This window comes from Colobus angolensis, unplaced genomic scaffold (genome assembly GCF_000951035.1).
Source record: "Colobus angolensis palliatus isolate OR3802 unplaced genomic scaffold, Cang.pa_1.0 Scaffold49, whole genome shotgun sequence".
In the NCBI taxonomy this organism is placed as follows: domain Eukaryota; kingdom Metazoa; phylum Chordata; class Mammalia; order Primates; family Cercopithecidae; genus Colobus; species Colobus angolensis.
In genome coordinates this window covers 4,196,570-4,216,888 of record NW_012118376.1, presented here as the reverse complement: position 1 = coordinate 4,216,888, position 20,319 = coordinate 4,196,570, and the positions used below count along the sequence as shown (strand labels likewise).

Below are 20,319 nucleotides of genomic sequence, written 5' to 3'. Positions count from 1 at the left end.
CCAGGATGGTCTCGATCTCCTGACCTTGTGATCCACCCGTCTCAGCCTCCCAAAGTGCTGGGATTACAGGCTTGAGCCACCGCGCCCGGCCTCAAAATCTTTTTAAGTAGGTTACAAGAAACAGGTTTCTTGTAATTTAATGTAAGAAGTTCTAATAGGAATTTGTCACTTTACTTGTGAAACCCGTATTTCTCCCAAGTAAACAATTAAATTTCTCAATTTGCGACATACAACTTGCAAATACTTAGAACTGAAACAGACTATTCTATCATTGAAGGTGGTGAGTTTGTTTTCAACATTGATACTCAAATAAAAGACCATTTATTGGAAAAATCAAGTACTCACCTAGATATTACCAAGATAAACTATTCAGCCTTGAGATTCCATGATTCTCAGTTTCTAAATTAAATACGGACCACAAACCACAACCACTTCAGACAGAAAGCAATTTGCCTAAACTTACTCCTATCCACAATATGCATGCTTTAAATAATAAACGTTTGTTGATGTTTTAAAATAAGGGCATCACAAGCAGAGAAGTTATTCATTGGATTGAAATCATGTTAATGATTTACAAAATCTTGAGAGGTTGACTTGAATTAAAACTACAATAATTATATCCTGACTATCATCTTACACATTAAAGTGCATTTTGTCTTTTAAAGTGCTTTCAGATGTTTTACTGCATCCCACAAGAAGCCCCTAGAAAGCAGGTAAGGAAGGTTTATGTTATCTCCTTTGCTCAAAGAAGAAATCTAAGGCCCAATGAGGAAAATAGGCCCCTGAATAAATTGGTGGCAAAGGAGTCCAGTTATGGGCTTTTCTACGCCATGCTGACAAATCTACTACACAAACCACTCCTATGTCAAACAATATGTGGATTTAAAAAAAAACAAAATTACTTCTCTAGATAGGCCTATATTTACATTTGCTGCAATGAGCTTAGTTGAGGCCTTTCTTAAACTGGAAGATTAGGAATTTTTAAAATGAGAAACCATGACTAGATAACTACTTACCAAAATAGTCCAAGATACTTGGCTACTTAAGAAAAGACAAAATTATAAATTTTGTACTTAAAAGGGCATTAAAATTCTTAGTTAAAAGAGATTTAAAATGTTATACATTAAAATATTAAACATTTAGCTTAAATACTTAGGAGTGACAGTTTACTTGATCAGATCTAAGATACTATAAGTAAACATGACTGAGCTCATTTTCATGGCAGATTTAAGGCTGGATATGACACCACTGAATTAAGAATAGCTGCATCTCGATGAAACATACTTACTGCAGATTATTAATACTGTAGACCATATCAGTCACCAAAATCTCAAATCCTTTTTTGAAAGTAGGCAGAGAATCTTCAACGAAATACTAACCTGTATCATTTCTGTTTTGAAATATAGTCATGGCTTCAAGATTTAATGCACATACACCCCTCATGAAAGCTTTTTTCATGGAATCTTCAAAGTGCTCTTTTTCATGTTGCATTCTTTGAATTTCAGCTTTTGCATTTTCCAAAGCTCCAGATAACTAAAGTAAGAATATTTAAAAAACAAAACAATTTGAGATACTAGGAAGAATACTGTCAAAAAAATAGATATATACTCTGAAATTATTCTCATGTGAAATATTAAAAAGTTTGCCACTTACCTCTTCTGCTATGTGCAATTTATTTTAAAAGGTACATATTACCTCTATTATCTCCATCAACAAATTGCTTTCATTCCTAACCTTAAAATCAAGGCTCAAACAAGGGGAATTTTATCCAGTCCCATTGAAGATTGCTGATGTATTTTCATTTTACAAAAAGATATGCTATTTTTTACTGTAAAACTTATGTAGGATGTTAAACAAAATACATTAAGAGCCACAGATAGCCCTTTCAGGAAAAAAAAAACAAAAAACAAACAAACAAAAAACACACAAAAAACTACATGCCTGCAATATTAACAGAATTTTTATAAAATAAATGTTACCTTCAGTATTTGAAGTGCAGACTGACCCTACATACAACACTTTTCCCATAGGCCAAACCTCAAGGGACTGCATTTTTTGCAGGTCATATTGAATTGCAGAAAAGTATCTGTATTATGGATTTATTTTTAATCTTAAGAATTTAATGCTGTAATGATGAGCCATTTTTTCATTTTAATATTTAACTTCAAGAGGCCTATTGCATTCTTTAGAATGGTTTTTATTTCATTTGAATTCCAAATGTTTCTCATGAAAACAATGTTAATTTTATTATTACAAGTCAATGGGAAAAAATAATTTCAATTTCTTATTATTCTTTTTTGAGACGGATTTTTGCTCTCAATACCCAGGCTAGAGTACAATGGCATGACCTCGGCTCACTGCAACTTCTGCCTCCCAGGTACAAGCGATTCCCCTTCCTCAGCCTCCGGAGTAGCTGGGATTATAGGCATGCACCACCACACCCAGCTAATTTTTCTTTTTTTATAGTAGAGATGGGGTTTCACCATGTTGACCAGGCTGGTCTCAAACTCCTGACTCAGGTGATCCGCCCACCTCAGCCTCCCAAAGTGCCGGGGCTACAGGCATGAGCCACCGCGCCCAACCAATAATTTCAATTTCTATACAACTACTTACATCAACCATGTAAGAATATACAATAAACATTAACACAAGAATAAACATTTTCATTTTTTTGTCTTCATTCTTGATTAAAGATCAAAAGAAGTAGTCTATTAATTAATAGTGAGTCTACCTACCTTTTTACTGTATTAGAAGAAAGTGAAAAGCAGGAAAAAAGATGCTTACCATAGCAACTTTGGCTTCATAATCATTGGAGATCTGGACACAAACTTCTTCAGCTCTTGCTTGACAAGCTCTTTCCACCACGTCTTTCCACTGCTTTTGGACTATGGAATGCCAGCCTTTCCAGACTTTCTTCAGTAAAGTTCTCTGGTAGTACTGGTCAGCTAGTTTACCTTCATAAACCTAAATAAAAGTAAAATATAACTTCAAAAACAGTGGGCTGATAAATATATTGGTAGTATTAATAAACATAACATGGTGGTAAGTGTACATACATTATTTAATCCTGTGTAATCATACTATTCTCATCTTGCACATAGGAGAACAGGTTTAGAGAGGTTAAGTAACCTATGGAGGTCACACAAAGAGGATGAGTAAAGCCAGACTTGCCTGACTCCAGAGACTGAGTTCTATCCATTACATCATTGCTTTGCGCAACTAACCAAGTTAGAGAAAAAGAATACAATCAAATGAAAGAAAATGAGCAAATTACCACTTGCCATCTTACTTATGAATTTAGCAGGACCAGGAGAATAAGAGTGGCTAGAAGGAAGGAAAAGGTGGTGGCTCTGGCTTCAGATGACACTGCTTTCTCTTCAGTTTGACGGCCACCACAAGCAAGATTAATGTATAAACCCTGCCATCACATATGGTGCTAATCCAAATAAGAACATATGCTATTTTTCTTTCATCAATGAATTTAAATTCTTTTGAAGAAGTAGTTCCAATTCTCAATTTCTTTTTCTTTTCTTTTTTTTTTTTTTTTGAGACAGAGTCTCGCTCTGTCGCCCGGGCTGGAGTGCAGTGGTCAGTTCTCAGCTCACTGCAAGTTCTGCCTCCCGGGTTTATGCCATTCTCCGGCCTCAGCCTCCAAGTAGCTGGGACTACAGGCGCCCGCCACCTTGCCCGGCTAGTTTTTTGTATTTTTTAGTAGAGACGGGGTTTCACCATGTTAGCCAGGATGGTCTCGATCTCCTGACCTCGTGATCCGCCCATCTCAGCCTCCCAAAGTGCTGGGATTACAGGCTTGAGCCACCACGCCCGGCCCCCCAATTCTCAATTTCTTAAGTTTGAAAAACTATCCAAAAAGTAACAGTAGCCTCAACTATTCTGGCTAACATTTAAAAATAAGTATGCATTCTCATTATTTTACTTGATAAGTTTCAAAATAGAGTATAAATATTCATTTTAACCAGCTTACTTAATGTAGATTTAATCTATTGGGATTTAAAAAAAAAAAAAAAAAAGAAAAAAACCAGAAAGTATACTTAAAGGAGAAATCTTATTCCAGGATAAAGTAGGTTGAGCATCCCTAATCCAAAAATCAAACTTTCTGAGTGCCAGCAGGACGCAACAAGTGAAAAATTCCACATGGAAGTACTTAACACAAACTTTGTTTCATGCATAAAATTATTAAAAATATTGTATACAATTACCTTAAACTATACGTAGAAGGTGAAAAAATATGAAACATAAATGAATTTTGTGTATAAGGTGTGATATGAAACATAACCTAAAATCCAAAATTCTCCTGGCATCAAAGATTTTGGATAAAGGATACTCAACCTATACTAGCTTTTTCCTAAAACACTAATCTCTTGGAAACTAAATACACAGAGATTACTCCATAGCTCACATGAATATACACGGAAAACATATATATATATATATTATATATTCATCTTCTATACTCATGTGTCTCTAAACTCTATCTTCTTGGGGGATATACTCTCATACTTTTCCACTTCTGATACAACAATTATTCTCTTTCAGTTCACTATTTACTGATATACCAACTCAGCTCTTACTTAAAAGATGTTCAAGTTTAAATGATATATTACAAGCTAAGGATAACTTTAAAAAAGCTATACAGGTACGGCTTTCTCTGACTCTCACTCTAACGCAAGTCTATATAACAAACATTTATATTGTGATTTAACGTATAAATATAGTAAAGCCTCTTTATGAATAAGTTGTATTCAGGTATTTTAAAAGTAGAAACAATATAGGAAGCATTTGATATATTAAAGGTAATTTTTTTTCTCCAAAAACCTCATCTGAAGGGTTCTATTACTAGGGCATTTACAATTTAGGAACAATCCTTATTAACCCACTATGAAGCAGGAAATGATGTATCTATTGTAATATATATTATATGTCCATAAGACCTAAAATGTATTTTTTCCAAACTACATCAAAATCAAATTCCTTTGAAATAAGAGGAATATTAAATCACAAATTCATTTTGACTTATTAGAAAACAACTATAATAAGTGATCCTGAGTGCTTCTGAATTCAGAAGTCTAACATCCACCAGCTGTCTTCTGCTTTGACACTTACGTCCTGTCTGGCTCTGACATGGCCGATTCGCCAGTGGAAGAATGTTCTCATCAACTCTATCTTTTCCTTTTGCTTGCCTATGGCATGAGACAAGCTAGAAATCACCTGTGAAAACAGCAATTAACCCAATTATTGTGATATTACAATAACAGCAGTTGGTAAAGTGATTTTCTCATACATCAAAAAATGCTAGAGAGGATAGGTATGGATCACTACTATATTCATTCAGTTAACCTTATTATTATCTTTAAAAAGACAATAAAACTTTCTCACATGAATATACTAGATATCAACTAATGAAAGGCAACAAAAGAAAGAAATCTTCATTATGTGTATAGGGTAATCACCAATAAAGAGTTTATGTATATGCAAATTAGCTACTGACATTCAATTCAGGTAAACAATTATACATTTGAAAGTTCTTCTATATACACCATGTCTTCATTCACTAGATTTGAGGGCAGGGGCCAGAATATTTAGATATTTAAATATCTTTCTGGTCCCTACTACTACCTTGGATATAGAAGTTCCTCAAAAACTGTCCAATGATTTTCTGGATTAAACAAACCTATAAAAGCAAATAATAGTTATATTATTTGCTTATTAGTTATATGTTATATAACTATTAATAACATGTTCTACATGTAACTATTAATGTTATATATAACATGTTATATATGTTATTAATATGTTATATGTAGATGTACTTCTTCAGTGATATTACTCTTGTTCTTAAAATTCAGAAGGCTTTAAAATCCTAAGATAATATTCTCTCTTATAAAAGAACTGAATAACTGAAATAAATTTCTAAAAATAGTCACATTAGAAAGAGATTTTGTAAATTGGGCACATTTACCAAGAGATATTTATACCTGTTCTTTAAATAATTTCCAAAGAGGAAAAGGGCATACATTCTAAGATACTGGAAATATTCTATGTGTTAAGATGAATGGTAGAACCCGTCTATCCACTTTACTCATTCTCATAAACTGAACATATGATATCTACATTCTTTGTGATACTTCAAAATAAAAAAAATTAAACTTAAAATATTTCAAAACCATAGAACAGAATTTTGAGTATAACAAAGAAAATGATTGACATTAAAATCCATTGTTTCAAAAAAAAAACAAACTCTATAAAACGTTCAACTTTATACGAAATCAAGATATGTTTAAAAAAATTATAATCTTTAATTCATGAAAACACTTAAGTGCTGCTTCTGCAGACAAGCAGCTGAGGTGTCTGCCCAAGTCCTCCTCTTCTGAACACCACCACTCTCCTATCCATAAGTGGATGCCCATCCGGACATCCATTTATAGCAGGGCACAGATTTGTTGCCCATCTGCTTTGTCCCAGGTACTGTGTCAGGAGGCAAAAAATTAGCACAGACTTGAATTACCCTCAAATTCTTAAGAAGCTAAAGGAAAGTGAAATAAAAGATGTTTTCTGTGTTTATCAATAAAATGAAGAAAGACTTCATTAATGAAAACACACCCATCACTGATAGAATTTGAGATGCTTAAACCCAGGCTTGGTGGTATGCACCTGCAGTCCCTGGCAGGGGCTGAGGCAGGAGGATCACTTGAGCCCAGGAGTTTGAGGTTGCAGTGAGCTACCATTATGCCTATGAATAGCCACTGTTCTCCAGTCTGGGCATAGCAAGACCCTGTTTCAAAAAGAGAGAGAGAAAAAAAGAATTTGAGATGCTTAAAATGACCCCGAAAAGGATGGTTTAAAATGTAGATAATGCTGATTCCTTCATGCTCTCTTAAGGTTAGTTAGGAAGAAAGGATTAGAAAGAAAAAAACTAGTGTACTTATATTTAGCACATACTCTTTTCAAAAAAAATTTAAATTGACAAATCATAATAGTTTTAAATATTTATGGGCTACAAGGTGATGTTTTAATATGGTTTACAAAGCAAACACTCTTAAAACATCAAGAACATCAAGAACACTGAAGTCAATGGTGAGGGTAAAATGACATTACGCTGATATGTTTAACAGGAAGAATAAATCAGATGGCCACGAATTTTTCTGTCAGTTTCTGATAGAAACTATCTTGTATGAGGTAATCATTTCTTAGAATTTATTATTTAGCAAGACATTTACTGAATCTCAATTAAAAAAAAATATAAAAAAGAAGACCTCATCTTTTCTCCCAATGGAGATTTCAAAGGTTTTTTGCAGCTCCTTCAAGTCATTGATCTGATTACACAGTTGTTTTAAATGTGCTGCATGTTTTTCTTTCTCTTTTCTCATTTCCATTCGGTGCCAGTCAATAAAATTAAGTCTCCATTTACTTAGCTCAGATATGACGTTTGTCTGAAAAATTAATATAGTGACAATTAAGTAGTTTGTTCATTAATGCCACTTCTTAAAACTACACCGAAATTAAGAAACATTAACAAAACCAGAACAAGCAATCAACACAAAAGCCATTAAAACAATTGGAACACACTAATGAAAAACATGTAAGTTCAACAGTTACAGGTCTGTGCAGTTCACAGTCATCATACTAGGGAAGCTAATTTTTTCCTATTTTAAGTAATTTTGTATGAAATCTTGTTGTCACTTCAAAAAAATTTTAGGCCTCATTCACTATGTTCCTTTGTTTATTCAAGGATTAAATGTCCATATGAAGATGGATCAGGAATAAAGGGAAACACAGAACAATGGCATAGGCTAAGCCATATTGACTCAGAAGTTATTTAGAAATGGGTGATGGAGGAAACCATGGATACTTTTTTTCTCAAGCCATTTATCACAGATTATTATCTGTATAATGGACTGCTAAGTTCTGCCACCCTACTGACTGGCATAAATAAAAAGACCAAATAATAATTTGTTATAAAAAAAACTGGACAACATATTAACTAAACACAATTTAAATGGTTGGTGGTACAATACTCCAATTTACTTACACTATTATAAAGTATGAAACCCATTCCAGGGGGAAAATGGTAAAACTACGCTGAAGAATTATTTCTAGAATTTAAGGTTCCAAATGAGGGAAAAACATAAATGCCATAGAACTCATATGGCCATAATTTCTCTATATATGTGAATATGCAACTTAGTTTCCTCAAATTATATGTTTCAGAAAAACTGTCATTTTCTCCAGTTTTTTAATAATAGCAAAAAAAAAAAAAAAAACCCAAAAAACAAAAAGCAAACAAAACACCCACTTGCCATTTCTGCAATACTTTCTTTTACTTAAAGGTCAGTAGTATCAAAATAAAAATCAACTTTTATAGATTTATCACTTCTACATCATGGCTGCTATAGGAATGGCTATAAAATGAATATCCATTGCTAAAATTGGATCTTTTGTATCACATGAAAGGAGACATTTCCATTAGTCATAACTATGAGATGGTAAAGGCTCAGTATGTCTCAGTTACACACAGGCTGACCATTCAAAGTATCTGCGAAATTCTGTGGAGCATGTAGAACCGTGCCAGCAACCACTTAAAACCTGGCAACTCAAAGTACAGTTTCTGAACCAGTAGCATCACCTAGGAGCTTCACAGAAATGAGAACACATGGACACAGGGAGGGGAACATCACACACTGGGGCCTGTCAGGGGATGGGGGGCAAGGGGAGGGAGAGCGTTAGGACAAATACCTAATGCATGCGGGGCTTAAAACCTAGATGGCTGGTTGATAGATGCAGCAAACCACCATGGCACATGTATACCTATATAACAAACCTGCATGTTCAGCACATGTATCCCAGAACTTAAAGTAAAATCAAACAAACAAACAAACAAGAGTCAAAAAAAAAAAAGTCAAAAAAGAAAAAAAAAGAGTCTACTGCATATGAAGCTGCAGCTTAACAGGCTCCCCCTATGATTCATAAATACATTAAAGATTGAGAAGCAAGACTTAACACACTGAAGTGATCTCAGGAAACAAAAGATTTTTAAAAAGTTTAACTCAAACAAAACAAAACAGTATAAATGAGAGTAAAACTATTACATTACATATTAAACCATTGTAACTGAACTGCTGTACCTTAAGACCTGAACTCCAAACATCAAGTACATTTTCCATCTTCTGAAGATTTTCATCAGAAACAAGAAAATCGCCCACAAGTATTTCATGGGCATCTGTATGACTAGAATTTGTTGCTGGTGAGGAAGAGTCAGCTAAAAGATGTGAACTGAAAAAATCCATGACCGGATGAGAAGGCTTCCTCAGCGATAACACTGGTGATGACTCTAGAATAAAAGAAAAGTTGCAGCTGTCAAGCCAAATTGAAAATAACTCAAGTTGGTAAGGAACCATGTTGGAAGGCTAAAAGATGTCTGCTACCTATGGAGGCTGAGAGAAACGCAGAGAAACTACCTTTCAGGTGTACCTTAATCTATTTTTAATTTCAGTGCTGTCACTGATTTAGCACCGACTGGCATGAGATAACCTCCTATACTCCCAATCCCTTCTCCCCCAGCAAATGACCTCTATCCCAAATAAGGATCCTTCATATATTCAGGTCCAGGCTCAGCTGAAACTATCATCATCTGTATTACATCACCATTAATGAAGTGCTTTCTGTTTCTGTAACAAAAACATTATAAAGATTAGTTCTCATAACACATGCTACCCTAAAAAATAGGTATTATTATCTCCATTTTACTGATGAGGAACTGAGGTTCAGAAAGAGTTAAGTAATTGACCAAGGTCAGTGTGGTTGTATATAGGTCAATATTACTCCATAAATTTAACACTGGGATTGGTTTTAATACTATTAAGGTTTGGCCGGGCGTGGTGGCTCATGCTTGTAATCTCAGCACTTTGGGAGGCCAAGGTGGGCGGATCACGAGGTCCAGAGATTGAGACCATCCTGGCCAACATTGTGAAACCCCATCTCTACTAAAAATACAAAAATTAGCTGGGTGTGGTGGCATGTGCCTGTAGTCCCAGCTACTTGGGAAGCTGAGGTAGGAGAATGGTGTGAACCCAGGAGGCGGAGGTTTCAGTGAGCTGAGATCATGCCACTGCACTCCAGCCTGGTGACAGAGTGAGACTCTGTTTCCAAAAAAACCCAAACCCCACCCCCACAAAAAAAACCCATTAAAATTAAACAATATAGGTAGAAAGAGACTCATAATTTAGTTTTGCAGATACTCTGTTGAAAGTACCCTGTTAGGCTTCAATATATAGGTGAGAAATATACACATCTCTATATGTATGTGCATATATATAAAACGCTCATCCCCTATCCATATACAGGGAGGTGGGGGAGAGTCAGGGCCCTAAAGAGAACTGGTATATATTTCTAAAAGAGCACTGAAAGGCTGAGCACCGTGGCTCATGCCTGTAATCCCAGCACTTTGGGAGGCCGAGGTGGGTGAATCATGAGGTCAGGAGTTCAAGACCAGCCTGGCCAACATGGTGAAACCCCATCTCTACTAAAAATACAAAAAATTAGCTGGGCGTGGTGGCATGTGCCTATAGTCCCAGCTACTTGGGAGGTTGAGGCAGGAGAAATGCTTGAACCTGGGAGGCTGAGGTTGCAGCGAGCTGAGACCACGCCACTGCACTCTAGCCTGGGTGACAGAGCGAGACTCTGCCTCAAAAAAAAAAAAAAGTACTGAGAAAGAAAAGTTAATATTTCCTCACATATATATGCCGGAATTAGAGACTATCTGTCATCACTTGTCACATACCTCACATTTGCTACGAGCATCCTAATAACAGAGATGGAAGAGCTTTCTTCTTATTGAATGAAAGATGAATCTATGATAGAAAACTTGTTACTTAAAAGTAAGTATTTCAAGAATTCTTTTTTAAAATTTGTAAGATTTTAATTTTTTTGCAAATATATTCTGCTTATGTAAAGACTTCTTTGCAAAAGGGAAAATAATTCCTTCAGATGTGTGTTTGGTATAAAAAACAACACAAGGTCTGGGCTAGTCACACTATGAAACGCTACCTGCATGTTCTGAGGATGGTGAAGAAACCTAAAGAACAGGTGGAATGACAATGTACATGAATATTCTCTTTTACTTGATTTTGCCAACTAGATCTGTACTCACAAAGAAAGCAATAGACTCTGCTTTTCAATTTAAAAAATATCTCAACACTCACCTTTTAAGAAATCAAATCATGTAACTTTAGAATTTGGAAGGGCTGTCAGAGATTATAGTGTCTAAGACTTCTATTTACAAGTGAAGAAACTAAGGCATACAGGCATTACTTATGTGGTGGCAAAAACGGTTACCATATTAAATAACATTAAATAGAAAAATATTCCACAATATTACATTTTAATTATTTTAATTATTCTGACTGTCAAGAAAAAGTTCAGTCCAGTTCTAGTATGCTTTTAAAAGCTCTTTAAAGCCAGGCATGGTGGCTCATGCCTATAATTCCAGCACTTTGGGAGGCCAAGGCAAGTGGATCACTCGATCTTAGGAATTTGAGACCAGCCTGGGCAACATAGTGAGATTCCAGCACTACAGAAAATTTAAAAATTAGCTGGGTGTGGTGGCATGTGCCTGTAATCCCAGCTACTGAGGGAGGGGGCGCTGAGGCAGGAGGATCACTTGAGCCAAGCAGGTTGAGGCTGCAGGGAGCCCTGCACTCTAGCCTGGGTGACAGAGTGAGATCCTGTCTCAAAAACAAAACAAAATAACAAAAACAAAAAACAACCCCCCCCCAAAAGTCTCTTTAAGATTTGCTAATCTTTCCTTGTAACAAAGACAAAGCAGACTTTTAAAGAAAAACACTAAATGATAGAACAGGTGGCATAAAGATAGGATGAAAATTCTTACATTGGTACGCAAATGCCTGAAAGTTGGGAAACAGTGCATTGGTTTACATAAAAACTTGAATTGGTCGAACTATATAATATGCCATTAAATCTTTTAAAAGACTTGCCCTCTAACTTAGAAATTTTAAGAAAGGATACTACACACTATAATGCATTGACTTGTCTTAGTTGTACTATTTTGGAATTTTATAAAATTATTTTAAATATTATCACTTAAATTGGTGACAACAGCATTTTAAAATCCTGCCAAAAAGTAATATGCTGAAATTATTCCTCTTACTACATAGATATTATTCATCCAACCACAAAATATTATATATTAATACAAATAAGCTAAAGAAAATTAATACCATCTGTCTTTGAATGACTTGAAATACTGAAATCACATCCTTTTCCAACTTCTATTGCAGTTTCTCTTACTTCAGAGTTATTTCCTGCCAAAAGGAAAGCTTTTTAAAATTAAACGGAACCACTCTTAAATGTCTAATCACACGTAATTTAATAAGGTAGCAGTACATAAAAAAGATTTTAGAACAAACAAAATACAACACGCCAGGGATATAGGAACACTAAAACAAAGAACAAGAAGAGATAAAAATCTGAGACTAGAAAAAGACTTACTGTATCATTGATAAGCTCCAACTTACACACCAAATATAGATGAGAGATAATGTAGTCTACTATAGCATTCAATTCACACTAAGAGAGTAAGTGGGTAAATGACATTAGAACTTGGGAAAGGATCTGCTCTCTTATGACACTGGGTATTTCCAGAGGCCCACTGCTTTTCACTAGCCACAATCAAACTAAGGTGGCATTGGCTTCCCCAAACAAGGACTTCCTGGCTTCCACTTCAGGAACCTGTAGTCAACAGATGGCAAAAAGGAAACTGGGAAAAACCTCTCAAGAATGACTGTTAGAGGCTTATACATATGTTGTCAATTTCCACATATCATGCCTTGTATCAAGCAGCTGAGATACCAAGAATAAAGAGAATGTGGGATGATGAATTTACATAGAAGACTTTAACAAAGTCTACTTGTGAATCTCGAGATGACTAAAGAATATCTAAACTTACTACATATTGTGTGTTTCAATCTCAAATCCTTTTTGGAAATGGCAGAGAATAAATAAATGCTATTTTACATAAGAGAAAAGAGCAATGGTCTTAAATCCCAGGTGATTACCTTGAACTGTTAACTACAGCATCTTGAAAGTTTTTTTTTTCTTTCTTTTTTTTTAAACAGAGTCTTGCTCTGTTGGCCCGGCTGAAGTGCAGTCGCATAATCATGACACACTGCAGCTTTGAACTCCTGAGCTCAGGCAATCCTCCCATCCCAGCCTCCCGAGGTGCTGGGACTATAGGCTGCTCTGCCCGGCTAATTTTTTTGTAGAGATAGGGTCTTGCTATGTTGCCTAGGCTTGTCTCAAACTCCTGAGCTCAAGTGATCCTCCTGCCTCAGCCTCTCAAAGTACTAGCATTACAAGCATGAGCCACTCCCTGGCCTATATTTTAAGGCTCTCATCCTGTGGTCCCATTTGTTGTTCCACTGCAATAGGCCAAAGACCGAGGAGCAGTGAAAAATCCATGTCTACAGACAGTGAGAGACAACAGACACTAGAGCTATGACTTAGCAGAAGCCCAGGAGCCTTTGGCCTCTCAGTAGGCTATATCATGTGCCTTCAAGGACAGGGATCCTTGGAGTTATGCCTATAGTGTGATAACTGTTCCTTATCAGGACTGTTTAAGGAAGGCTTTCTGTGCCCTTTGAAAGAACATTTATTTAGAGTTTGGGATGTTGTCTTCACTTGAATAAGGAATGGAGGTTAAAGGAACTTTATCCTCTTTTCTCCACCTTTCACTCATCTATCAACACACATCCTGGTTTGTAGTAGCTTTCAGTTCTGTTGCTGACATGGTAAACAGATAGGTTCACCTTTGTGATAATTATTCAAACAGTCCTCCATGCCCATATAAATACCGCTGATAAAGCACTAGCATGAGGTTCGTAAAGTAATTTAAGAGACTCTCAGGGCTACCATCTTTAATTTTAGGCTTGGGCATTTAGTTTTCAAGTTAATCCTGGCATAAAACTGTTGGAACAAGTACTGAGATACAACATACCTAAAAGCCATGTAGTTGCCATAGTGTTGCTTCAACTTTATTATTCTTCATAAAAGTAAGAGTCAAATGAAGTTCAAAGAAAAATCAAGCCATCATATGAGAGTCAGGAATAATACATTAAACTGTAAAAAGCTCCCCTAGATGATATTAATACACACAAATGGTCGAGAAGAATCACTGATCTGGACAGGCATTTTCACAATCCTGTCAGGATCATTAATAAACTCAGTAATATGTTAAATTAAGAGATATCTTGAAAAATATATATAACCTTGACTATGAAGAATATCATGAATTGTAGAAATTCTGACATCCGGCACCAATTCTCCCTTAGGATGAGATGACTGTGAAGCACCGGGTTCAATATTTGGAGTCACTATAGCATAACGAAGCAGCTCTTCATATTCTTCCTAAGAGAGGCCAATAATCAATAATGTAGTGTAACAGTTACAATGTTATATTCAACTGAATTTGTTTTTAAGGAATTTAATTACCATAATAAAGTCACATGCTTATTATATTACAAAGTTTTAGCACTTATTCCAAGCTTGAGTTGAGTGCTTCTTGTGTGATTTTCACATTTATGATTAACAGTTTCAAGAGGGCAGGGTGCAGTGACTCATGCCTGTAAACCCAGCACTTTGAGAGGCTGAGGCAGGAGGATGGCTTGAAGCCTGAGCAACAAAGCGAGATCTCATCTCTACAAAAAATTTTTTACAAAAATTTGCCAGGTGTGGTGGTGTGTGCCTGTAGTTCTAGCTACTCAGGAGGCTGAGGCAGGAGGACCACTTAAGCCTAGGAACTGGAGGCTGCAGTGAGACAAGATGGCACCACTGCACCCCAGCCTGGGTGACAGAGCAAGATCCTGTCTCTGGGGAAACAACAACAAAGTCTGAAGAGGTGGTAAGATTCTGTGAGTGACTCAACACTGAATCAAAAGTGTTCTATCACTTAATTTTAGATGTCAGATCACTTTAATTGAAGATGGGACATGCTATTAAAAAGATACCATTTTCAGAATTAAAAAAAAATTATGTAACCCAAACAAAATATAGAAGCAAATTGGATACTTAAGCTTATAAAACCACAATGGCCTTCTATTACCCCCCAATTTCAAATGTACATTTATCAAGGCAGCTTAACTGTTTTTATTAACTGACTTTGTGAGAAATAAATGTCACATATTTATTTGAATTTACAAAATAAATCTACACTACTGTAGTTTTGTTTTCATCTGTTTTTTTATATTGGAATTTTAAGTAAAATTGTTTTAAAAAAGGTTTATGCTTTTATATACTGAAAACTGATAGCTTTTATGGCAATTACATGTACCAGAGTGACCTGGTTTGCGCTTCTACCTTAATTTACATTGTTTCTTTTTTTCTTTGTTGTTTTGTTGAGATGGAGTCTTGCTCTGTCGCACAGGCTAGAGTGCAGTGGCATGGTCTTGGCTCACTGCAACCTCCGCCTCCCAGGTTCAAGCAATTCTCCTGCCTTAGCCTCCTGGGTAGCTGGGATTACAGGTTTGTACCACCATGCCTGCCTAATTTTTGTACTTTTAGTAGAGATGGGGTTTCACCATGTTGGTCAGTCTGGTCTCGAACTCCTGACCTCTTGATCTGCAGCCTTGGACTCCCAAAGTGCTAGGATTACAGGTGTGAGCCACCGCACCCGGCCTGATTCATGTATTTAACATAAATACTTACATGCAGTAAACGTTAGGTATAGCAAATACTGATTTTAATATACTTTAAGGCTAACAACAGAAGAGGAAGAGAGAGATATTCCAAAGAGAAAATCTTTAGAAAATTCAACCAGAATCTCCTTCATATTGCTATAATCAATCATTTTTGTTAGTGATGTCACCTTCATGAGAACAAATATCTGTCTGAGTTTTAAACTTACATTTCCTAGTAGCAAATAAAAATCAGTATTTTACATAATGGTTATCACCGAGACGGAAGGCTCTTAATAGGAAACAAATCATTTAGGTTATCACAATACAACATTGATTTATACTATAAAACTTAAAAAAAATTTAAAAATTATAGAACATTTCATAAATTTGTGTGTCCTCCTTGCACAGGGACCATGCTAATCTCTGTGCGGCTCCAATTTTAGTATATGTGCTGCTGAAGCGAGCACCAACATTTAATTTTTACATTGACAAAAGTAACTATGATTATTTAAACAGATTTAAATATCCTTAAGTTAAAAAAAACACACTTCCCAAAGTATATTGGTTTTCCAATTATCAAAAGGAAATTCCCAAAAAGTTTGATAAATTGGGGCCATACACAAGATATTTACTAGTTCTGGTAAACCTGAATGTGTGAGTTGGTTCTAATAAACTAATACATAATATTTCAAGTGCATAGAGACCGTAACTAATCCAGCGGCATCCATTGCTTTTTAATTTCTTTAACTTAATAAAGCCCCAGGGTTTGATTTGGGCAAATGGCTATCCAGCTACATTTCCCAGCCTCCTCTGCAGCTAGGTGTGGCCAAGAGACCTGGTCTATGGGATTCGAATGGAAATGATGCATACAACTTTAGGTGAAGTCCTTAAAAAAGAAGCTGCTTCCTTCTAGTCCCCTCTTCCCATGGGCTAGAGGTGGTGCACTGTCAGTGCACCAGTACCTGACAATGCAAACACGGTCAACAGCTCATGGCACAGCAACAAGAGAGAAGGGATTGGGTCCTCAGATGATCTCAGGACTATGTATCAGCTCAGAATTTACGAGAGAGAGAATCAAACTGTAAGGAACCCACTTAAGCCACCCTTACTTGGTTTCTGTTAAAGCACTATTATACTTCCCAAACAGCCAAAATAAACTTTTGATTTTGGCTAAGAATATATAAAAGTGTGGCTGTTATGGAGTTATGGACTCTGAATGTTTGTGTACCCTCAAAATTAATATGCTGAAGCCCTAACAGCCAGTGTGGTTGTATTTGGAGATGAGGCCTCCAAGAAAGTAATTAAGGTTAAATAAGGCCATCGGCCAGGGCCCTGATAGCATTAATGTACTCATCAGAAGAGACACCAGGAAGCTTGCGTTCTCTCTCCTCCCACCTGCACATACTGTACTGAGGAAAGGCCATGTGAAGACACAGCAAGAAGGCACCTGCCTGCAATCCACAAAGAGAGCCCTCACTGGAAACTGACTCTACTGGGCTGTGATCCAGAACTGTGAGAAGAAAAATGTCTGCTGTTTAAGCCTATGAATTTATGGTATTTTGTTATGGTAGCCTGAGCAGATTAATATGATGATGATCTTACATTGTGAGGTTCATAAGCTTTTTATAATGTCCCTGCTGTGGTGTCAGTTACAACTAGATTTAGCCAAGTCAGCTCTGCTCAGAGTTAGCCTATTACCACCTCCAGCCTGTGGGAACGGAGGGAGAAGTGGAAGTCAGTGGCTTTCACTTGTGGCTTCCCTAGTCTGACTTCTGTTCTGGATAAGAGAAGGAAAAAAAAGATCCAAACATATATTTCAAACCATATATTTCATACATATTCATATATTTCATATATTACCACAATTGCTATGGCTTACAGGGGAAATAAATAATTATATGTCAATAGTATTCCATGATCATATATTCCAATTTATTTCAAGAAAAACATTTTAAAAAATCAGTTATTTAAATGACTATTTTAGAGTTTCATATATGTAGATACAGGCCAAATGAGTTATTTAAAAATAAGAATTCAAAATTAAGAATCAAAATAAATAATATTGCCTTTCTTAATTGCCAAACATAACCTGTGTTAACATTCAAAACTTGTAATTTTGCCCTCCTCCCCAACCCCCAAGAGCTGAATTGATATGACCCTGAAATATAGCTCCACCCATGCCTCAACCATTAGAGTCAGAGCAACTTGGCTGATAGGAGCTGTGGTTAGAGGAAATTTTCAGTGTATAAGCACTATGGATGCTGCCCATCCCGCAGCATTTGCCACCTTCTGGCTTATGAAGCATTCGCATAACAGACAGAGTAACAAAAAAGTCCCTTAAGAGGAATATTAATTTATGAGTGGCTTTTGTATTAAATGTTTGGATTTACATATTTACTACATACGAAAAATATGTATTTTATGTTATTTTTAAGATTATTTTTTGTATATATATTTTGAAGTGTTTCCAGTAGTGAAACCCAAAGTAATAACAATGTATGTACAGGGAATATGGAGAGGCTTTCAACTTCAGTCCAAGAACCAGGAGGAATATTAGTTGAATAGACTCTCAATTGGGCTTACATTATAGGTGGGTAACCAATAACACAAAATAATTTCTGGCAGGTTCTTCTTCCATCTCTCTAAAATTCCACTCTAGAGATTTATTCTTTTGATTTAAAGCTTTGTCTCCTGACAAAATGACAATGTGAGCGCTCACGAGGTGTTTACATTTTAGTATAAATGAGTTAATCAGTTCTATCTTCAAGTTTCAATCAGAGAGCGATGAAGAGTGGAGGAAGTACTGTCACCTGAAGAGAGGACTACATGGGAGAGGTACCATCAAAAGGGAAGGCTAGAGTACAAAAGCTTTGCCACAACTCCAGACTACTTTTATCCTAGTAAATATTCAGATATTTTCCCAATACCTTTCCCATTTTGAAATCCATAATTTCAATTAAAGGAGAAAATTTGTTTCATAAAATATTTTCCTAAAGCTTTTCTCATATTGTACAGAATCAATAACAATTTAGTATGCTTAGGCATAAACAGCCTTTCCTCTTGAGTAATATAACTGTAAAATTTAAGATATACCATGTCATTATTCTCTCATTTAAACTCTACTCTAGAAATCTAAATCCATATTTTTGATGATGAAATATTTAGAAACAAGAGAAATTTAAAACATTTCATGCAAATACCACATCTTCTGTAGTCAACTGACCCATTTCATTTTATCTATCAACGTACAGGGCCTGGGCAGCAGATTGTACTGAATGTCGTGACAACAGAGACCAAACCTCAGCAAGTAGAACACAAGGGAATCTTGAGCTCTAGAACTTTGGATGGTTTGATATTGCATTAATTTGCATTAAAAGTGAAAGTAACATTCATGAGAGGTAGCTAAAATGAAAAAAATTTAAAGAAAAAAATGTTTCTTGAACATTTTGGCTTCGCCTCTGTGTTGGTTGAAGCCTTTGTACAGTGTTTGAAGAGTTCATCAATATTTTCTGAAAAGCTAAAACAATGTAAAGTAACTCCTAAAATATGTACAGTAATTCCTAAAGTTTGATATTATAAATTGAAAAACTCCCTTGCAAATTGAATGAAAAAAATTTTTTAAAATCCTACTTTTCCCTTACATTCATTTGTTTAAAATAAAAAAAATCATGATAAATTTAGAAATTTTTTCCTACCTGAAGATTCGAAGAGACAGAACTGCCTGGACTGGAGTCATTTTGCACAACTGGAAGTGAGTATTTCTCCTCATCTGATGACATTCTGCACAAATGCTCTAAAACAGTAGAAGCTAACTTTAGCTTTTTTCCTTGATATTTAGGATAAAATCCTTTCCAGATATATGTAAGTGCAACAGTATCCAAATCTGCAATCTTCATGTGATATGTTAAAATCATTCATTCAACATATTGAATACCTACAGGCAAAAATCACTGGGCAAAAAATAATTGAAGACCCAGTCCCAATATTAGTGAGTTTATAATGTAGTCAGGGAGATAAGAATACATGAAAGGTTAAAGAAAAATAGAGGATCTTCAGAAAAATCCCCAGTGGGGCCTGTTGAGCATAAGAGATTGTGATCACTGTTCTTGAGCAATGTGTGACAACCTGGGTGCTGTGTACTTTCCTCTAAGATACAGAACCAAGAGAGAACAAACAATTTGTGCAAATTCCCTTCTTGGGAAACTTACCTTTGGAAATATTATTTTAAGAAAAGTGAGCTTATACAGAACAACAGAATCAAATACATGCATAATTTGTTGAAAGTCCGAATCAAAAAATTATTAAAAGTACTTTTAGTAACAAGTAACCAAACTATTTAAAGAACAAATAGTGACTATTTGAACTATCTGAATATCAGTAATATGTAAGACATTGGTGAGGGATGTAAAATGAAGTCCTTATTCTTAAGGAGTTTACAATCTGTAGAGAGGGCCAGGCATGTATATTATATAAGTGACCAACTGCTGAATAAACTGCTGATAGACCCTAAAATAACAGATATAAAGTAGAGAGGTAGGAGTCGCTATTTTTCATGGAATAAGATTTCATGACTGTAAATAAGCAGGAAAGGAGTCAGAGAAAGTTTTTAGAGAAG

At 35.6% G+C, this 20,319-nt stretch overlaps 1 protein-coding gene across 3 annotated transcripts in view; it reads right to left on the bottom strand.

Annotated features, from left to right (window-relative positions):
- POC5 (POC5 centriolar protein) overlaps positions 1-20,319 on the bottom strand; it is a 37,882-nt gene that overhangs the window by 13,790 nt on the left and 3,773 nt on the right. The window contains exons 2-9 of one of the 3 annotated variants that reach the window (XM_011959233.1): positions 19,400-19,497; positions 14,298-14,436; positions 12,252-12,335; positions 9,141-9,346; positions 7,272-7,448; positions 5,122-5,226; positions 2,785-2,964; positions 1,380-1,533 (exon numbers count right to left, since the gene is read on the bottom strand). In XM_011959233.1, the coding sequence (XP_011814623.1) occupies positions 1,380-1,533; positions 2,785-2,964; positions 5,122-5,226; positions 7,272-7,448; positions 9,141-9,346; positions 12,252-12,335; positions 14,298-14,436; positions 19,400-19,483 (1,129 nt within the window). In that variant the 5' untranslated portion in view covers positions 19,484-19,497. Of the gene's footprint in view, positions 1-1,379; positions 1,534-2,784; positions 2,965-5,121; positions 5,227-7,271; positions 7,449-9,140; positions 9,347-12,251; positions 12,336-14,297; positions 14,437-18,927; positions 19,002-19,399; positions 19,498-20,319 lie in introns of those variants that run through there. The other 2 variants (XM_011959234.1, XM_011959235.1) reach the window with 2 other exon arrangements.